This window comes from Myxocyprinus asiaticus, chromosome 30 (assembly GCF_019703515.2).
Source record: "Myxocyprinus asiaticus isolate MX2 ecotype Aquarium Trade chromosome 30, UBuf_Myxa_2, whole genome shotgun sequence".
Classification (NCBI taxonomy): Eukaryota; Metazoa; Chordata; class Actinopteri; order Cypriniformes; family Catostomidae; genus Myxocyprinus; species Myxocyprinus asiaticus.
In genome coordinates, this window is record NC_059373.1 from 7,251,544 (window position 1) to 7,266,877 (window position 15,334).

At 38.1% G+C, this 15,334-nt stretch overlaps 1 protein-coding gene across 1 annotated transcript in view; it reads right to left on the minus strand.

Moving 5' to 3' along the window:
• Positions 1 to 1,349: 1,349 nt before the first annotated feature.
• LOC127421087 (POU domain, class 2, transcription factor 2) overlaps positions 1,350 to 15,334 on the minus strand; it is a 69,355-nt gene continuing 55,370 nt past the window's right edge. The window contains exons 7-17 of the mRNA XM_051663838.1: positions 13,182 to 13,427; positions 12,673 to 12,784; positions 12,347 to 12,438; positions 11,312 to 11,512; positions 10,740 to 10,881; positions 10,505 to 10,653; positions 6,530 to 6,721; positions 4,891 to 4,939; positions 4,636 to 4,783; positions 3,107 to 3,180; positions 1,350 to 1,657 (exon numbers count right to left, since the gene is read on the minus strand). Coding sequence (XP_051519798.1) covers positions 1,350 to 1,657; positions 3,107 to 3,180; positions 4,636 to 4,783; positions 4,891 to 4,939; positions 6,530 to 6,721; positions 10,505 to 10,653; positions 10,740 to 10,881; positions 11,312 to 11,512; positions 12,347 to 12,438; positions 12,673 to 12,784; positions 13,182 to 13,427 — 1,713 coding nt within the window. The remainder of the gene's footprint in view (positions 1,658 to 3,106; positions 3,181 to 4,635; positions 4,784 to 4,890; positions 4,940 to 6,529; positions 6,722 to 10,504; positions 10,654 to 10,739; positions 10,882 to 11,311; positions 11,513 to 12,346; positions 12,439 to 12,672; positions 12,785 to 13,181; positions 13,428 to 15,334) is intronic.

Below are 15,334 nucleotides of genomic sequence, written 5' to 3' on the forward strand. Positions count from 1 at the left end.
TCTTTTCTTTGTTTTACCCTTCATTTTTTTCCGGAGGCACAGGAGAGGGTTCCAGAGAGGATGGAGGGCAGAGGTTTGGGGGCTAAGAGGGAATTTTTACATTTTAATTTCTTTGTCTTCATGTGTATGTTGGTTTGCTTTTTTGACACGTATGAGGTCTCGTTGTCTGAGCACTTTTTAGCTGACGCAAAATGTCAGACAAATGCTTTGGTATCCAAGAAAGTGAGTCAAAGTTTGAGGCATGGATGAGTTTCGAACAGATGGACAACTGAACTAATAAATGATGGATGGGGAAAATTTAGGGAAGTGTATCACAGTAGTTTTAGTGTATATGTGTTTGTTTGTTTGTTTGACTGTTATGTGCTGTTTGTTTGTTTGACAGTTATGTGCTGTTTATGTGGGTTGAACAATCAGGCAATACTGTTAAGATGCAGATATGAAAGTGGAAGGATTTTTCAAAACACCCTCCAAATTGTTCCATTGTTGTGGTTTTGATCTAAACAATTTTGACTAGAAAATGTTTCTGAATATAATGAAATAATGGAATAAAACATAATGAGTACGTCTAACTAGTTAGATAGCAGAGGTAGATTGAGAAAGACACTTACAAATAGTTTAAAGGAAAAAAATATTTTACAAAAATGATAGGCCTTCAAAATGATAAGCGGTGCATGGAAACATACAGTAATATGGAGGAAATAATAAAATGAGCAAGCTTTTGGTGTTATGTAGAGTTAGATCTGATCCTGGACAAGTCAGGTTAAAAAGTCTTAGGTAAAGCTTTTCTCTCCGATTTTTTGGTTTTTGGTGATTTTGGCATTTTTGTCATTGTGAGTCTCTCCATTCTTCTTCCATGTATTTATTTTTTGGTTTCTCTTTCTACCATCCAGTGACACTTGTCAGATGTCCCTACTTTGTTCCATTCTTTGCCACCCGTTTTCGTAATTTTTTTTGTTTTTTTTTTCCACCATAAATTTATTTTTTTGGCTCTCAACCCTGCCCTCAATTTCATCTGTTATATGCAAGTTTGTCTTTTTCCATTCAGGAATAAATTTACATTCTTAGTAGCTCCATGAGGCCACCTCTCCACGTTTATACATATTTTCTTTTTTGGTTTAAACAGTTTCCATTCTCTTGTTCCCTCCTCATCCTCATTCTCTCCTGCTAGTTTCTCCCTCCCTCTATCTATCTGTATTTTTGGCATTAAAAGACTTAATGAGAGAGAGAGAGAGAGCAAAAGAGAGACATGGAGCGAGTAAGAGATGGCTTTGGTTGAAAAGGCGAGTTTTGTTTTTCTACTTTCTTCTGCCCCTATGACTCCCCTCAAGTGTAGCAGGTTGTTGTGGGCATCACTCAGCCATAGCTCCACCCAAAGGGGGTGGTGAGGCTTCGCCTAATGAGCAGAAGGAGGCGGGGCTTGAGCAGGGGGAGATGGAGCATGAGTCTGGGCTCACACCACTTGCACCAGGAGGAGGAGAAGCCCTGGAGGTGCTGACCAGTCCCATACTTGCGCCCGTTGCCAGGGGCAGTAAAGTGGGAAGGTTTAGGAAGAGGGATGGTCGAAGTCCAGTTCCTGGACCTCCAGCTCCACCCAGGAACATTTGACCACTGCTCTCAAGTGCGGAAATGGGTATCTGGCCACCACTGGCAGCTAGGGCTGCAAAACAAATCAGAAAAGAGAGTGGAAAAGAAGGAAAGAAGATGGCATATTAGAACATACAGTGATTTACACTTCTAAAAAACTTAATTCACCCAAAAAGTTATATTTCTCTCATCATTTATTCCCCCGTAACTGTATGAATTGCTTTATTCTGTGGAGCTCAAGCGAAGATGTTTTGAAGGATATATGATGTTTTTTTATCTATACTGTGTAAGTCAATGGGATCCAAATTTTCATGCAACCAAAATTTTGACCAAGTTAAAAAAAGCACATAAAGGTAGCATAATCCATAATCAAGTGGTTTAACCCATGTCTTCAAAAGCGATAAAATCGCTTTAGTTGAGAAACAGACCAAAATGTAGGTCCTTATTCACTATAAATCTTGATATCCCCAGTCTCCTTGGCACGTTCATGAAAGAAGCTCATTTACACTTCCTGTCTGTTTCTCACCCAAAGCGATTGTAAGACATGGATTAAACCACTCGAGTCATTTGGATTTCATTTATGCTGCCTTTATATCCTTTTTGGAGCTTGAAAGTTTTGGAGCCCATTTACACATTGTGCAATGTATAGACAAATTGGTCATTGTATAGAGAAAAACAAATCATATATCCTTCCAAAAAATGTTGTTTGTGTACCGCAGAAGAAAAAGTCATACGAGTTTGAGATGGTATAAGGGTGAGTAAATGATGAGAAAATAATTATTTTTAGGTAAACTATTGCTATATATTCCTGTACTATAAGTCTAAGTGATGAGGATGGAAATGAGTTTTCAAGTCAACACAAAGCAGCATTTGCAACCCATTTTACTTCCATAATGTGAAATGGAATCGTTATTTGCTATTATTGCCGTAATCGAAGATTAAAGTTTAAATATAAATCTAATAAAGGCATTAAATATAAAAAGTTATAACATGTAATGAAGAATCATGCATAAAAAGACCAGGAACATGTAGCTATTATGTAAGTAAATGGGGTTAATTTTGACTTCATGTTGACTTCATGAACAAATGGAAGGACGTAGAAATGACAGCAGCTTTGGAATGAAACAGAACAAGATCCACAAACACAAACAATTCTTCACACACACACACACACACAAGTATGTAAGTAGTGGGGATGCAGATGTTATAGGTATGCGGTGAACATATTTAGTTCCTCTGGTCTGCATCGAAAAAATATCACTAACATCATCTGAAAATAATGGAAGCCTCTTTGATTATGGAATGATGGACAGGTTTGATTGATAATAATTACTGACCTCTAATTGTCTTCTTCTCCCCCTATTTAAATATTATGAATATCCCTTATTAAACCATGCCTTTTTTCTCTTCATACAGAATTCTCTTTTTCCCTTAACTTGGTATATTACTTTTTAAGCATATCTTATTTTGCCTCCATCTTTCTTTCTACCCCTTATTTTCTTTTCTTCTCTCTATGACAAACCTTGCATTGTGGCCAGAGGGTTGCTGCCGAGGAGGGCCTGGTTCATTCCTGTGCTTACACCCATCATTGTGTTCCTGCAGTGTGTTTGATGTCATTTACACATGCCCACAAACACACACCATTCATACATGCAGAGAGAAGCAAGCATTTAAAGTGACATTTCAAGAGCAACCATTTCCTTTTTGTGGAGTGTTTGTTTTTCACATGCTGGAAATAGTTACATCAAGACAGACGAAGCAAGAAAACTAAAGAGCAAGAAATCCAATGTGCTCTGTCATAATAAAGTAGGCAAGTGGAAACACAACAGAGTAGTGTAGAAGCATGATACGAATACAGTTAAGCTGTAATTATTTCAGTACAGAATGCTTAGTCATAATGAAAGTTGCTGACAGAATAATAGTCTGTCATGATCACAGTCTTGGATTTTAAGGTCTCAACATTTGGGTTATGTAGAAAAATAGATATTGAATTAATGCATACTCTTTGTTTTTGATGTCAAACATAATAAATATAATATAAATATAACAAATTTAATTAGAAAAGTAATTAGTGAATTAATATTCAAATTATTTTATCATTCTGTTTATAGATAATTGATTGAAATGTCAACAAATAAGTGATTTTCAATCTTAAGCTCTATTGGCATCATTTGTGACATGCTGCTGATTACCACAGAAAATGATTTTGATTTGGAAAAAAATAGGCACATATGCAGTTTGTAGCCCCATAGACTTCTATTGTAAGCACTTCATAGAAATTGTGGGATAAGTCATGCATGTCACAAATGCTTACACTATAAAGGACGTATTTTTTCTAAGGGCCATTTTGTTTTGCGCAGAGTTGCGCACTCAAGCGTTTCAAAGTATTCTCTATTTAAAGGTGCACTCAGTAAATGTAATCCAACACTTTTTGTCAAATTCTACAAATATCTCCTCACAGTCTGCTAGCTGTGCATTCTGTGGGTGGGCTGAAAAAAAATAGTATTTGTACACAGCCCTGGTTCCGTAAATGGGACAAAAACAAAGTGGAACAGATCGATCAACACAACACTACTCCAGCCAATCAGCAACAGGGGGTGGTTCTCGCACATGCACAGGATGGGGGGTGGGGGCAGAGCAAGAGGGAAATTCATTAGAAGAGTGACAGCAAATCTGACTGATGCAAACTTTCTAAACTCCAAGGAGGACACATGGCTGAGAAACAGACCAAGAGAAAAAGGTCAGATGAATATGAACTAAAAAAGAAGGATTATGATAAGTCGAGGGCTAGGAGCCACGTCAACATCGGCGAAGCTTTTCAGCGGTGGAGAGACCTCCGAGAGGTAAAAGGCTTGAAGACGGATGCAGAAGTTGCTCTTTTTCTTCTCGATAGGTGGGTAACATAAATTTTTGCTATGCTTCACAGAACCCATACATGCTGTTGTTGTGATGTTAGATTTAGTGGCAAGTGAGTTGTGAGTGTCTGGAGCTGGTGTGCGTAAAACCAATATAACTAGGTTTAATAACTTTTGAATGTGGACTAATTCTTACCCTGTATTCAGGCCAGGGCTGCTGAGATTGGGAGGGCTGGGGCTCACTGTGCTGAGAGGAGGCGGGGTCACAGAGGAAGGGGCGGAGCTCATTGCTGCATGTCCACTGGGGTTGAGGGGGCAGGCCACGGAAGGTGTGGGACTGACGGCTACATACGGAGAGAGATTTAGTGTCTGTCCTTTTAACCACCAATGTAAAATATGTAACCTTGTACAACACAAGCATTCTATCTATGCAGTCTTAGAGAAATCCTACCTGTTGTGCTGAGACTGGTGGCAGCTTGGGCCAGTCCCTGACTGGACATCTAATTGAAAAAAAGACAACATAGTTAAGTTCTTACTTCCTTTATTAGTTTTACATGCAAGGGCTGCACAATTATTCAAAGAAATGATCGAGATTACAATTATATTCACCACAATGTACTAATCATGAAAAGTGTCAATTACGTCAGCATTCCATTCTTCTCTCGTTACGTCAAAATTGTCTATTTACAACATATTTTTTGCTGCGGTCGAGCATTGTACGCAATCACATACATGTCCCTTAATCGCTTAGTATATCATTTATTAAATATTTTAGTAACAGTTCTGTTCATCATGCTATTAAACTGCAATTAAGTTCTAAGATGGTTTTGGATACGTAGTCTACATAAAGAATATGTATGTAAATTATATCAACCTAAATGAATCACAATTACAATATTAACGGGAAAAATCAACCACTATGATTTCTGACATAATCATGTAGCTCTAATGCAAAGTTTAAGGAAACAGCATAATACAAAATGAAACTTAATCCAAAGCTTCTAACATGCACTCTAGTTCTTAACAGGGAATAAAAACTAAATGTTTTTCATTTCGGTTCGTTCTAAGCAAAAACGGTATTTTTTCGTTCCGGTACTGAAGTTCCGAAGCCTCATCTCCAAATGGTAACCGGCAAGAACAAAATAAAAGAGTGGTTAATAATGTTCTTTTTAAAATGACAGTACTCTGAGCTAAGGGGTGGGTGAAATACCAATTGCATTGTTGCCAGATCTCACAAGAGAATCAAGCAAACTGTTCTGGAAAAACAAGCTCACAATAAGCTACTTGCCTCACCAAAAATAGGCAATTGTTTTTTCTTGTGTGGTGTATCAGCATAGAAATCATAATAATCATACAGTTAATTAACAGTTAAGTATAATTTTATTTACAGATCTGCTTCTCAGTCAAAACCCGACAGCAACAAATCTGTATTAATGCATCATATCTAACAATAATTCAGTGAAGACTTGGGAACAACTGAGAAATGTACTTTTTACCTCTAATAATGTTTTCCTTGTATCTGAATTAGCTGTGCATGTACTGTATATGTACTGTAGTAATTTTAAATAGCTGGTAAAAAAGTCTTAATTAACAGAATGTGACATCCACAACGGGCAGTTAGGCAAAGAAATGTGTGATGCAGCAGTTTCTTTCAGGATCAAAGCACGTTTCTTTTTTGAGGGTACAATGAAGTGGTGTAATTCCAAAATGTAACTTTGGTTTAATGAAAAAATTATCAGAACAATATTAAACAGTTTGAACTTTGTTCACGTTTTCTGTTACGTTCTCTAAATAATTTAGTACGTTTTCTGTTATTGTTCCATGAGCCGTTTTAGTCCCTGGTTCTTAAAGTGCATTGTTGAAGTGTAGCTCAAGTTAGTTTAACTGAAAAGAAACAGACTCAAACAGACAGTCAATTTCCATTAAATATGTTTTTTTTAGGCTTAACAATTGAATTTCTGGTCTTTTTCCTGCAACATTATTCAAACACACTCACCATGCTGCATCCAAATATCATTTCAAAGCCAGGCATCAACTTAATTGGCTTTGGGATAAATCAGCAGTAAAATATGTGAGTGGGTGAGTCATACCATGTGTGGGCTGTAGCAGGGAGGTTTGTGCGTCGGTACAGGGGCTTGAGTGGGCAGGGGAGGGGTGGCGCTGGACGGGTTTATACGTTTCTCTTTCTGCCGTCGGTTGCAAAACCAGACACGGATGACCTCTTTCTCCATGTTGAGCTGCTCGGCCATCAGCAGGATTTCTTCAGAGGTAGGCTTCTGGTTCTAAAGGGGGCGAGATGGTGTTATTAGTGAAAAAACATAAAAAATTTAAATAAAAAAATGAATGAAGACATTCTTGTTGACTGAAAAAATAAAAACTGAACTGACATACATTTTCGTGACTCCAAAACAAAAAAAAAACAAAAACGACCACAAATTCATTTTAGTTTTAGATTCACAGTTTATAATAAAATTTGAAACCTTCACAACTTGAAAATGCCACTAGATGGCAGTGAAAACTAATGAAAACAGAATTAAATTGATCATCCAGCCATCCATCTTCTATAGCCATTTGTCCTGTGTAAGGTTGCGGGTAGTGCTGAAGCCTATCCCAGCTGTCTCAGGTCGAAGGCAGGGAAACACCCTGAACAGGTGGCCAGTCCATCACCCAAATATCGATGAAGTACATGAGAAATGCCAAACATGTGCGCCAAGGCCAAGTTTCAGCCCAAAACACTTTCATGTTGATGCATGATTGATTGATTCAAGTGTCTAAAATGCACATTTTAACACACTACAGCATTGCCAGGCATGCAAAGATGTAGGTGAGCAATTGTTTTTTTCCCACATTACCATTAAAAATGTATGCGAATACAAATTTTCTTTTTATATTTTTTTGGGAGCGTGTGCACACAGGAAACTTGTTTTAAAGAATTTTTGTTTTAGGACTTTTTAGGGTGTGTTCCCCAAACGTAACACCCAATACGGCTTAATTACCTCCATCTGGAAGTACAAACCAGATCCAGATTTGAAAAATGTAAACTGGTCATTATGAAACATTATTCAACTATTTTGGAACTGGATATTGTTAATAATAATTCACTTGTTAAAGGGTTAGTTCACCCAAACATGAAAATTCTCTCATGATTTACTTAACTTTAAGCCATCCCAGATGTGTATGAATTTCTTTCTTCAGCAGAACTGAAGTGAAGATTTTTATAAGCAGATTTCAGCTCAGTTTGTCCATACAATGCATGTAAATGGGTGCCATCAGGCTGCTGGCTGTTTGACGGTCCAAAAGGCATATTTAGGCAGCAAATAAGTAATCCACATGACTCCAGTCAATCAATTAATGTCTTCTGAAGCAAATCGTTAGGTTTGTGTTAAAATAAATCGATAATTAAAACTTTAACTCTAAAAAATCGATTCCTGCCAGCTGCCAGCAGTCAATGCATCAGTGACATAAGCGCAATGGCGCACTCATGCGAGAAGTCGGAAACCTGCGCTTTGTACACAATAGAGGAACAAACATCACATGAGAGTTAGTTCATTACAAACAAAAATACAGGACTAGGCAGAAGCAACGATTTAAGGTTAAAAACATTTTAATTATCGATTTGTTTCTTACACCAACCTACCGGTTTGCTACAGAAGACATTATTGATAGACTGGAGTCATGTGGATTAATTTTATGCTGCCTAAATATGCCTTTTGGAACGTCAAACAGTCAGCAGACTCATGGCACCCATTTACATGCATTGTATGGGCAAACAGAGCTGAAATCTGCATATAAAAATCTTCACTTCAGTTCTGCTAAAGATAGAAGGTCATACACATCTGGGAAGGCTTAAAGTTAAGTAAATCATGCGAACATTTTCATTTTTGGGCGAACTAACTCTTTAATAATTCACTACAGTGATTATTCTAATAATTCACACTCTGTTGATCTATCAACTGCAATGCGAACTGACCTGTTCCTTTCAATTTATCAATATGAACAAGGGACATACTGATTTGACGGTGGACTGTATTACTTGATAATGGAACTATGGTGTTTACATCCAATGTTTTCTTTTCACATAGGCCTACAATTTCCATCAACATCACACCAGCTGGGTAAATTACTTCCTCAATAATGAAATGAGACTTTTATGGTTTCTCCACAAAAAGCGAAATGACATAAGATGCCTGTAGTGCTTTGGCTCATACAATTGCGGCTTTCTACAGTTTACCTATACTTGACTTTGATTTCAGCAGTCCCCCCATCAGTCTTACCAACACGTTTGGGAGTGCTTCATAAAAAAAGAGTGTCTGTGATAGATTTGTGGCCAGCCGCATAAAACAAAGTGATCTTGAAATGGGCAAAGTTTGAATTTGTACTGTTAATGCCACTTGGGGTGGCGGGAGGTGGATGTTTTTCATCCATTTACTTTGTTCTCTTGCTTGCTGCACTCTGTGCATTTCAAAATCATAATCAATGCCTGCTTTAACTTTAACTATGTTATTTGAGAGTTAAGCCTTGGTTGTAAACTGGCCTATGATACTATATATGCATAAAATATGTTCACGATTCTTATTAGCAATAGTTCTTGTCATGCCAGATGTACACTGGCGGCCAAAAGTTTGGAATAATGTACAGATTTTGCTCTTATGGAAAGAAATTGATACTTTTATTCACCAAAGTGGCATTCAGCTGATCACAATGTATAGTCAGGACATTAATAATGAGAAAATTACTATTACAATTTGAAAAAAATGTTCAGAACTTCTTAAACTACTTCAAAGAGTTCTTATCAAAAAATCCTCCACGTGCAGCAATGACAGCTTTGCAGATCCTTGGCATTCTAGCTGTCAGTTTGTCCAGATACTCAGATGACATTTCACCCCACACTTCCTGTAGCACTTGCCATAGATGTGGCTGTCTTGTCGGGCACTTCTCACACACCTTACAGTCTAGCCGATCCCACAAAAGCTCAATGGGGTTAAGATCCATAACACTCTTTTCCAATTATCTGTTGTCCAATGTCTGTGATTCTTTGCCCACTCTAACATTTTCTTTTTGATTTTCTGTTTCAAAAGTGGCTTTTTCTTTGCAATTCTTCCCATAAGGCCTGCACCCCTGAGTCTTCTCTTTACTGTTGTACATGAAACTGGTGTTGAGCGGGTAGAATTCAATGAAGCTGTCAGCTGAGGACATGTGAGGCGTCTATTTCTCAAACTAGAGACTCTGATGTACTTATCCTCTTGTTTAGTTGTACATCTGGCCTTCCACATCTCTTTCTGTCCTTGTTAGAGCCAGTTGTCCTTTGTCTTTGAAGACTGTAGTGTACACCTTTGTATGAAATCTTCAGTTTTTTGGCAATTTCAAACATTGTATAGCCTTCATTCCTCAAAACAATGATTGAACGACCAGTTTCTAGAGAAAGCTAATATTGACCTTAAGACATGCCAGTCTTTTGCATACAGTGGCAACTCAAAAACAAACACAAAGACAACGTTAAGCTTCATTTAACGAAACAAATAGCTTTCAGCTGTGTTTGATATATTGGCAAGTGATTTTCTAGTTCCAAATTAGCAATTTAGCATGAATACTCAAGGATAAGGTGTTGGAGTGATGGCTGCTGGAAATGGGGCCTGTCTAGATTTGATCAAAAATGACTTTTTTCAAATAGTGATGGTGCTGCTTTTTACATCAGTAATGTCCTGACTATACTTAGTGATCAGCTGAATGCCACTTTGGTGAATTAAAGTACCAATTTCCTTCCGAAACAGCAAAATCTTTACATTATTCCAAACTTTTGGCTGCCAGTGTATGTGCCATTTATTATGGTGGCATATAATTCTTATACTGTCTATTGCAATAATTTAGATTGTTGGTAGACCTCTGCTTCTGCAGAGAGAAAACAAATGGCATCAGCAAAAACAAAACCAATATATTTTTATCATGAGACAGCAAAAAAGAGGTCATTCCTGCTGTGTAGAATAACGAACGAGGCAAATATGATTTCTGTAAAAGGAAATTAAAATCTTTGTAGTATGGCCCATGTGTTCATGTGTGTTTCTAACCGTGATAAAGTTGCGCTCAAGGGCTATGCGGACGTTGGTCTCAATGCTGGTGCGTTTTTTCCGGCGGCGTCCGGGCAAGCCTTCAAAGCCCAGCAGAGGCGAGGACAGTGAACTGGGGCTCGGCATCATGTTGTCTATTGCCATGGTTTCTGTACAATAAACACATAACATTGATCATAAAATGGCAATGTGACATGCCAATAGGAAACAGACCTGCACGTTAACAAACACACACCTGCATCACTCAGCCATTTCTCTAGCAAGGGTTTCAGCTTGCACATGTTCTTGAAGCTGAGGTTGAGAGCCTCGAAGCGTGAGATGGTGGTCTGGCTGAAGTCATTGCCATATAGTTTCCCCATCGCCATACCAACATCCCCCTACATGAAGACATGGAGCATGGTTAGCATGAACTTATTTCATTAAATTCTTCAGATTCAGCTCATATAATGCTGTAATGGATATTAAAATATAAGTACTATTTTTTATTTTTTATTTTAATAAAATATTTTAATGTCATATTAATGATGAATTTTAATTATATTTGGAATACTAGTATCAAATTATTTATGAATTTAAAACGTCCTCCAAATTGTAATCAATTACGACGCTCATCTACAGTACATGCAGTGCTTAGAATGTACATAGGAGAACATTGTGCTTGGATCTTGTTGCCTGTATCTCCAAAATTGCTAATGAAACGAAAGTTCTTTTTAGTTTTATCTTTTAGTGTCAGACTTTAAAAGACTTTAAGTCTTTTCAAAATATGACAAAAATAAATAAATAAAATAATCAGACATTAGCGCACACCTGTGTGAAACCCAGTTTAATTCTCCTTTGTTTGAAGGTTCGTGCAAACTGTTCGAGCTCCTCCAGATCACTGGGCTCCTCTGCATGTGGGGTCATGGTGGCAATGGAGCTCATGGGCGGGGCTGAGGAGGGGGTGGAGCTCACGGTGTTCTCCATACTCTTCTCCCTCTGCAATGACCACAGCCTGTCGTCAGGATGATGCTACAGCACAAATTGGGAAAACAGACTACTTTCTCAAACACTGGTGTAGTTTGAAACCATTTCGAACATATTCCAAAAGATTCTCTCGATAATCATAATTTCTTAATTCAAAATCTGTCCCTTAGTATAACATTGTGTTACAACCAGGTGCAACGCACCAAGGTTTAACTGTTTTTTCTTTCCTCTCTGAAAGTAAATATGCTGTGCAGAGCAAAAATCTCACAACCAGTCAGAAAACATTTGTTGTTTACACATACCACACAGCTATCACATACCAGCTGGCTCCCGTTACACTTACCTCCCTACACCTCACTCCCATCCGGGTCACGGCACCACTGTAGCCGCTCCTGCTTGACCCGCTCCAAGCAGGATTCGAACCAGCTTCAGCGGGCATGGGAGGCATGCACTAACAAGGTGGCTAAAGGCTAGGCCAGGGGAGTGAGGTTTACACATCAGTCTATCACATACTAGCTGGCTCCTGTTACACATACTCTGCACAACTAAACAGAAATAGAAACCAAGCGACTTGATGTTCTGTTGTCTGTTGCTTGTCATGATCGCAACTGGTTTACGACAAAAACTGATTAACATGGAAGAGGTCAGATTTATTTCTTGTCGCTTGGTTGGGCACTTGTCTCATAGTACCCCTGTTACAGTTGGCACATGACTGGTGTAAATTTTATGGATTTGGCAGCAACATTTCTTTCACTTCACTGGACTTTTCAAATCTACAGAACACGCCAACGAGTATGAATTTTGAGCACAACTTTGATTGTTCCTCATTAGTGAAGAATTGTTCTTAGCATAGGCTCTTACATAGGCCTGTGTGTTTACCTGTGCTTGGAGCCCCAGTCTAGGTGGGGTGGTCAGGAGACTCCCTGGGCTTTGCTGAGGTAGTGGAATCAAATTTGGTGTTGAAAGCAAACCTGAGAGAGAGTGAATGGCAATTATAAAATAAAGTATTACAAGATGACTATGTAATTTTAAATTACATATAAAAAAATTAAAGACATCACCTCATCATAGAAACAACTATTATGTGAAATTAGAATGAGGCTTGTGTTTAAATGCTGTAACAGGATGGGTGTTCAACATGTTGCAGCAATGATGACCACTGACCCTATAACCATCACAACATTGTGTGAATTGGTGTAACTTACCTTGCTGGCCCTGTTGAGTCTGGGCTTGGGGCAGCAGGAACTGAGCAGGAGACTGTAGATGATGGCCTGGCATCAGTACCAACTGCTGTAGCTGCAACAACTGCTGAATGTCCTTTACAGAGAGAAAGAGAGACTTTTGAGATTGAAAAGAGAAAAGACAAGGGGGAATAGGAGAAAAGGTCCAACCATGTTACATAGAAAAGTTTGAGAGCAAATCATTAAGAGTAAAATGCTATTTGTATTGTCCAATAATTCAAGAATTCTTTTTTCCCAGATTTTTTTTTTTTTTCAACTCTAGTCTCATTTCACTCTGTAAATGACTGACCATCTAACAGACTGTTTCCTTAACCAGACCTTCCAGGAACAAAACGCAATAGTAGCACATTAGTCCGGGGGATGGCCCCAGAGCATGCACAATAATCATTTAACTGAAATGCAAGAGTATGCGAAGTGGGGTTCCAATCAAAAATGCACTTTTGAAAACCACACAGCAGAAGTTGCAGCTGTACCTGGGCAGTAAGCTGGATAGGCTGTGATATGGCAAGTGGAGGCGGGGCTTGCTCAGGTTTGGCTTGAATCTGGGCTTGTGCTGCTGCCTGATTGGCCTGCTGCTGTTGCGTCTGCTGCTGTTGATTGGCCGCCGCAGCTACATGGGCGGCATGCGCTGCGTTGGACTGCTGCACCGCTGCAGCAAACAGCTGTGCCTGAGCCTGCTGCAGTAACAGCTGCTGCTGTGCAGGAAGGAGAGCGGCCAGCTAAAGAGAGGAAGGAAGAAGCGAGGGATGGAGATAACTGGTAGAGAAAAGAACAGTGTCACCAAGTAGCACAGGGAGAATTCTGAGCAATTTTAGCTTGAGGAACCTTTAAGCAAGCAGGCCAATTTTACAAAACCTATGGCAGCATCCATAGCATGAATAAATTACAAAGGATATACATCAACCAAAAGCATGAGTTAAAAGAAGCACAAAGCGAAAAAGAAAGAGGAAAAAAGCAAGAGAGATCCATGTATCCATATGTCATTTGTTTTGCATTCAGCTACATTAGTAGAAAAAAAAGGGTTTGTTTCACAATACTGCTTTAGAGGAAGGTGTTGAGCCTGTGTTAAAAACACCCTGTGCTCATGATTGAACTGCAGAAGGGGTTTGTAAGATAGAAAAAAAGGAAAAGAAAAAAGAAAAATAGAAATGCCAAATAATTTGTAGAATTAAAACATTTCAATGATTATTAGTCATTAAATGTATTATTCATCATATGTATTGAAGGGTAAGAACTTTACTTAATTGCAGAGGGTACTTCATGTAAATAATTTATGTCATAAGGGTTCAGCTGACAAGAAAAATATTGGAAACCCAAACATTGGGTAATTACAATTACCTCTGAAAATTACATTTTCAGTTGGCATACCATCTGTGAGGATTGTTTAAACAAAAGAAGGTCCCATTTAAAACTTTTGTAGCAAGCTGGTGTAGCAGTTTGACAATTGACCCTTCGCTAAGCCCCGCCTTGAAAGCGCTTCTGACCAATCCTGTCTTAGCAGCTGTTGCCCTGCCACCTTTACTCTGACATGCGTTTGCTATTTTCCAATGAGAGCCTATGCAAGTAATGTGTGTTTGAGTACTTTTAAGCAGGATTTTATCAAAATAATAAAAAAAATTGTAAAACATGTTGTTGCCGGGTCATTTGTAATAGTGACGAGTTACCCAGAGAGGATACACGCAATGTTTTTCTTTCTTCTTTTCTTTAAATAATCTTTAAATAAATCTGCAGAAGAGCATGTTATGGATTAAACTGTGCCAGCCCTCATTCCCAAATGAACATATAACATCTGCAACGACACCTACATTTGCTCCAAGATAAACTGAAGCTGAACGTTAATTCATTTATGTATTGATTCAAGTCATAGTAAAAGTGATATTGAATAAACAGTTCACAGCATCAAAATGAGTGTGTTATGAGATGTTAGAAACAGCTCTGTTCACTTATGCTAATGTTATTAGATGTGTAATCGCTGTTAAATGAAGTGTTTCTCTTTTCAAGTGACTGTAATCGTTTGCCTTGAGTCTCCAGTTTTTAATCAAATTACTGTATAATTTAACAATTTATTTTACAAAAAACTTCAGATAAATATACATTACAATGTCACTCTTCATACCAGCCCACGTAAAAATATGATCCATTCCGTTTATGAGAATATTTTGCCAAAAAACGCCAAGTTCACAGCAATCTCCCATTCATTACAATGGGGAGTTCTGCAGAGCTTGTCAGAGCGAGTGACCGTAACCAAGGGGGGCGGAGCTTAGCGAAGGGTCACTAATGTCATCACTGTGGCTTCAATGAAGTAAATTAACAAAATAAAGTAGTTTGTCAACATTAGTTACTGAAATTAATTAACATGGACTAACAATTAGCATTACATTTACAGCACTCATTAAACTTGTTTAATGTTAATTGCAACATACTAATACATTATTAAAACTGAAAGTTGTATATGATAACATTAGTTAATGCATTATTTACATTTACATTTAGTCATTTGGCATACACTTTTATCCAAAGTTACTTACAAATGAGGAACTTAGCAAGCAATTTGTCCTACAAAAGTTAATGATATCTGCAGTATTGTACTGCCAAGTCCTCAAAATGACTGGAGTAGTAAAGATGC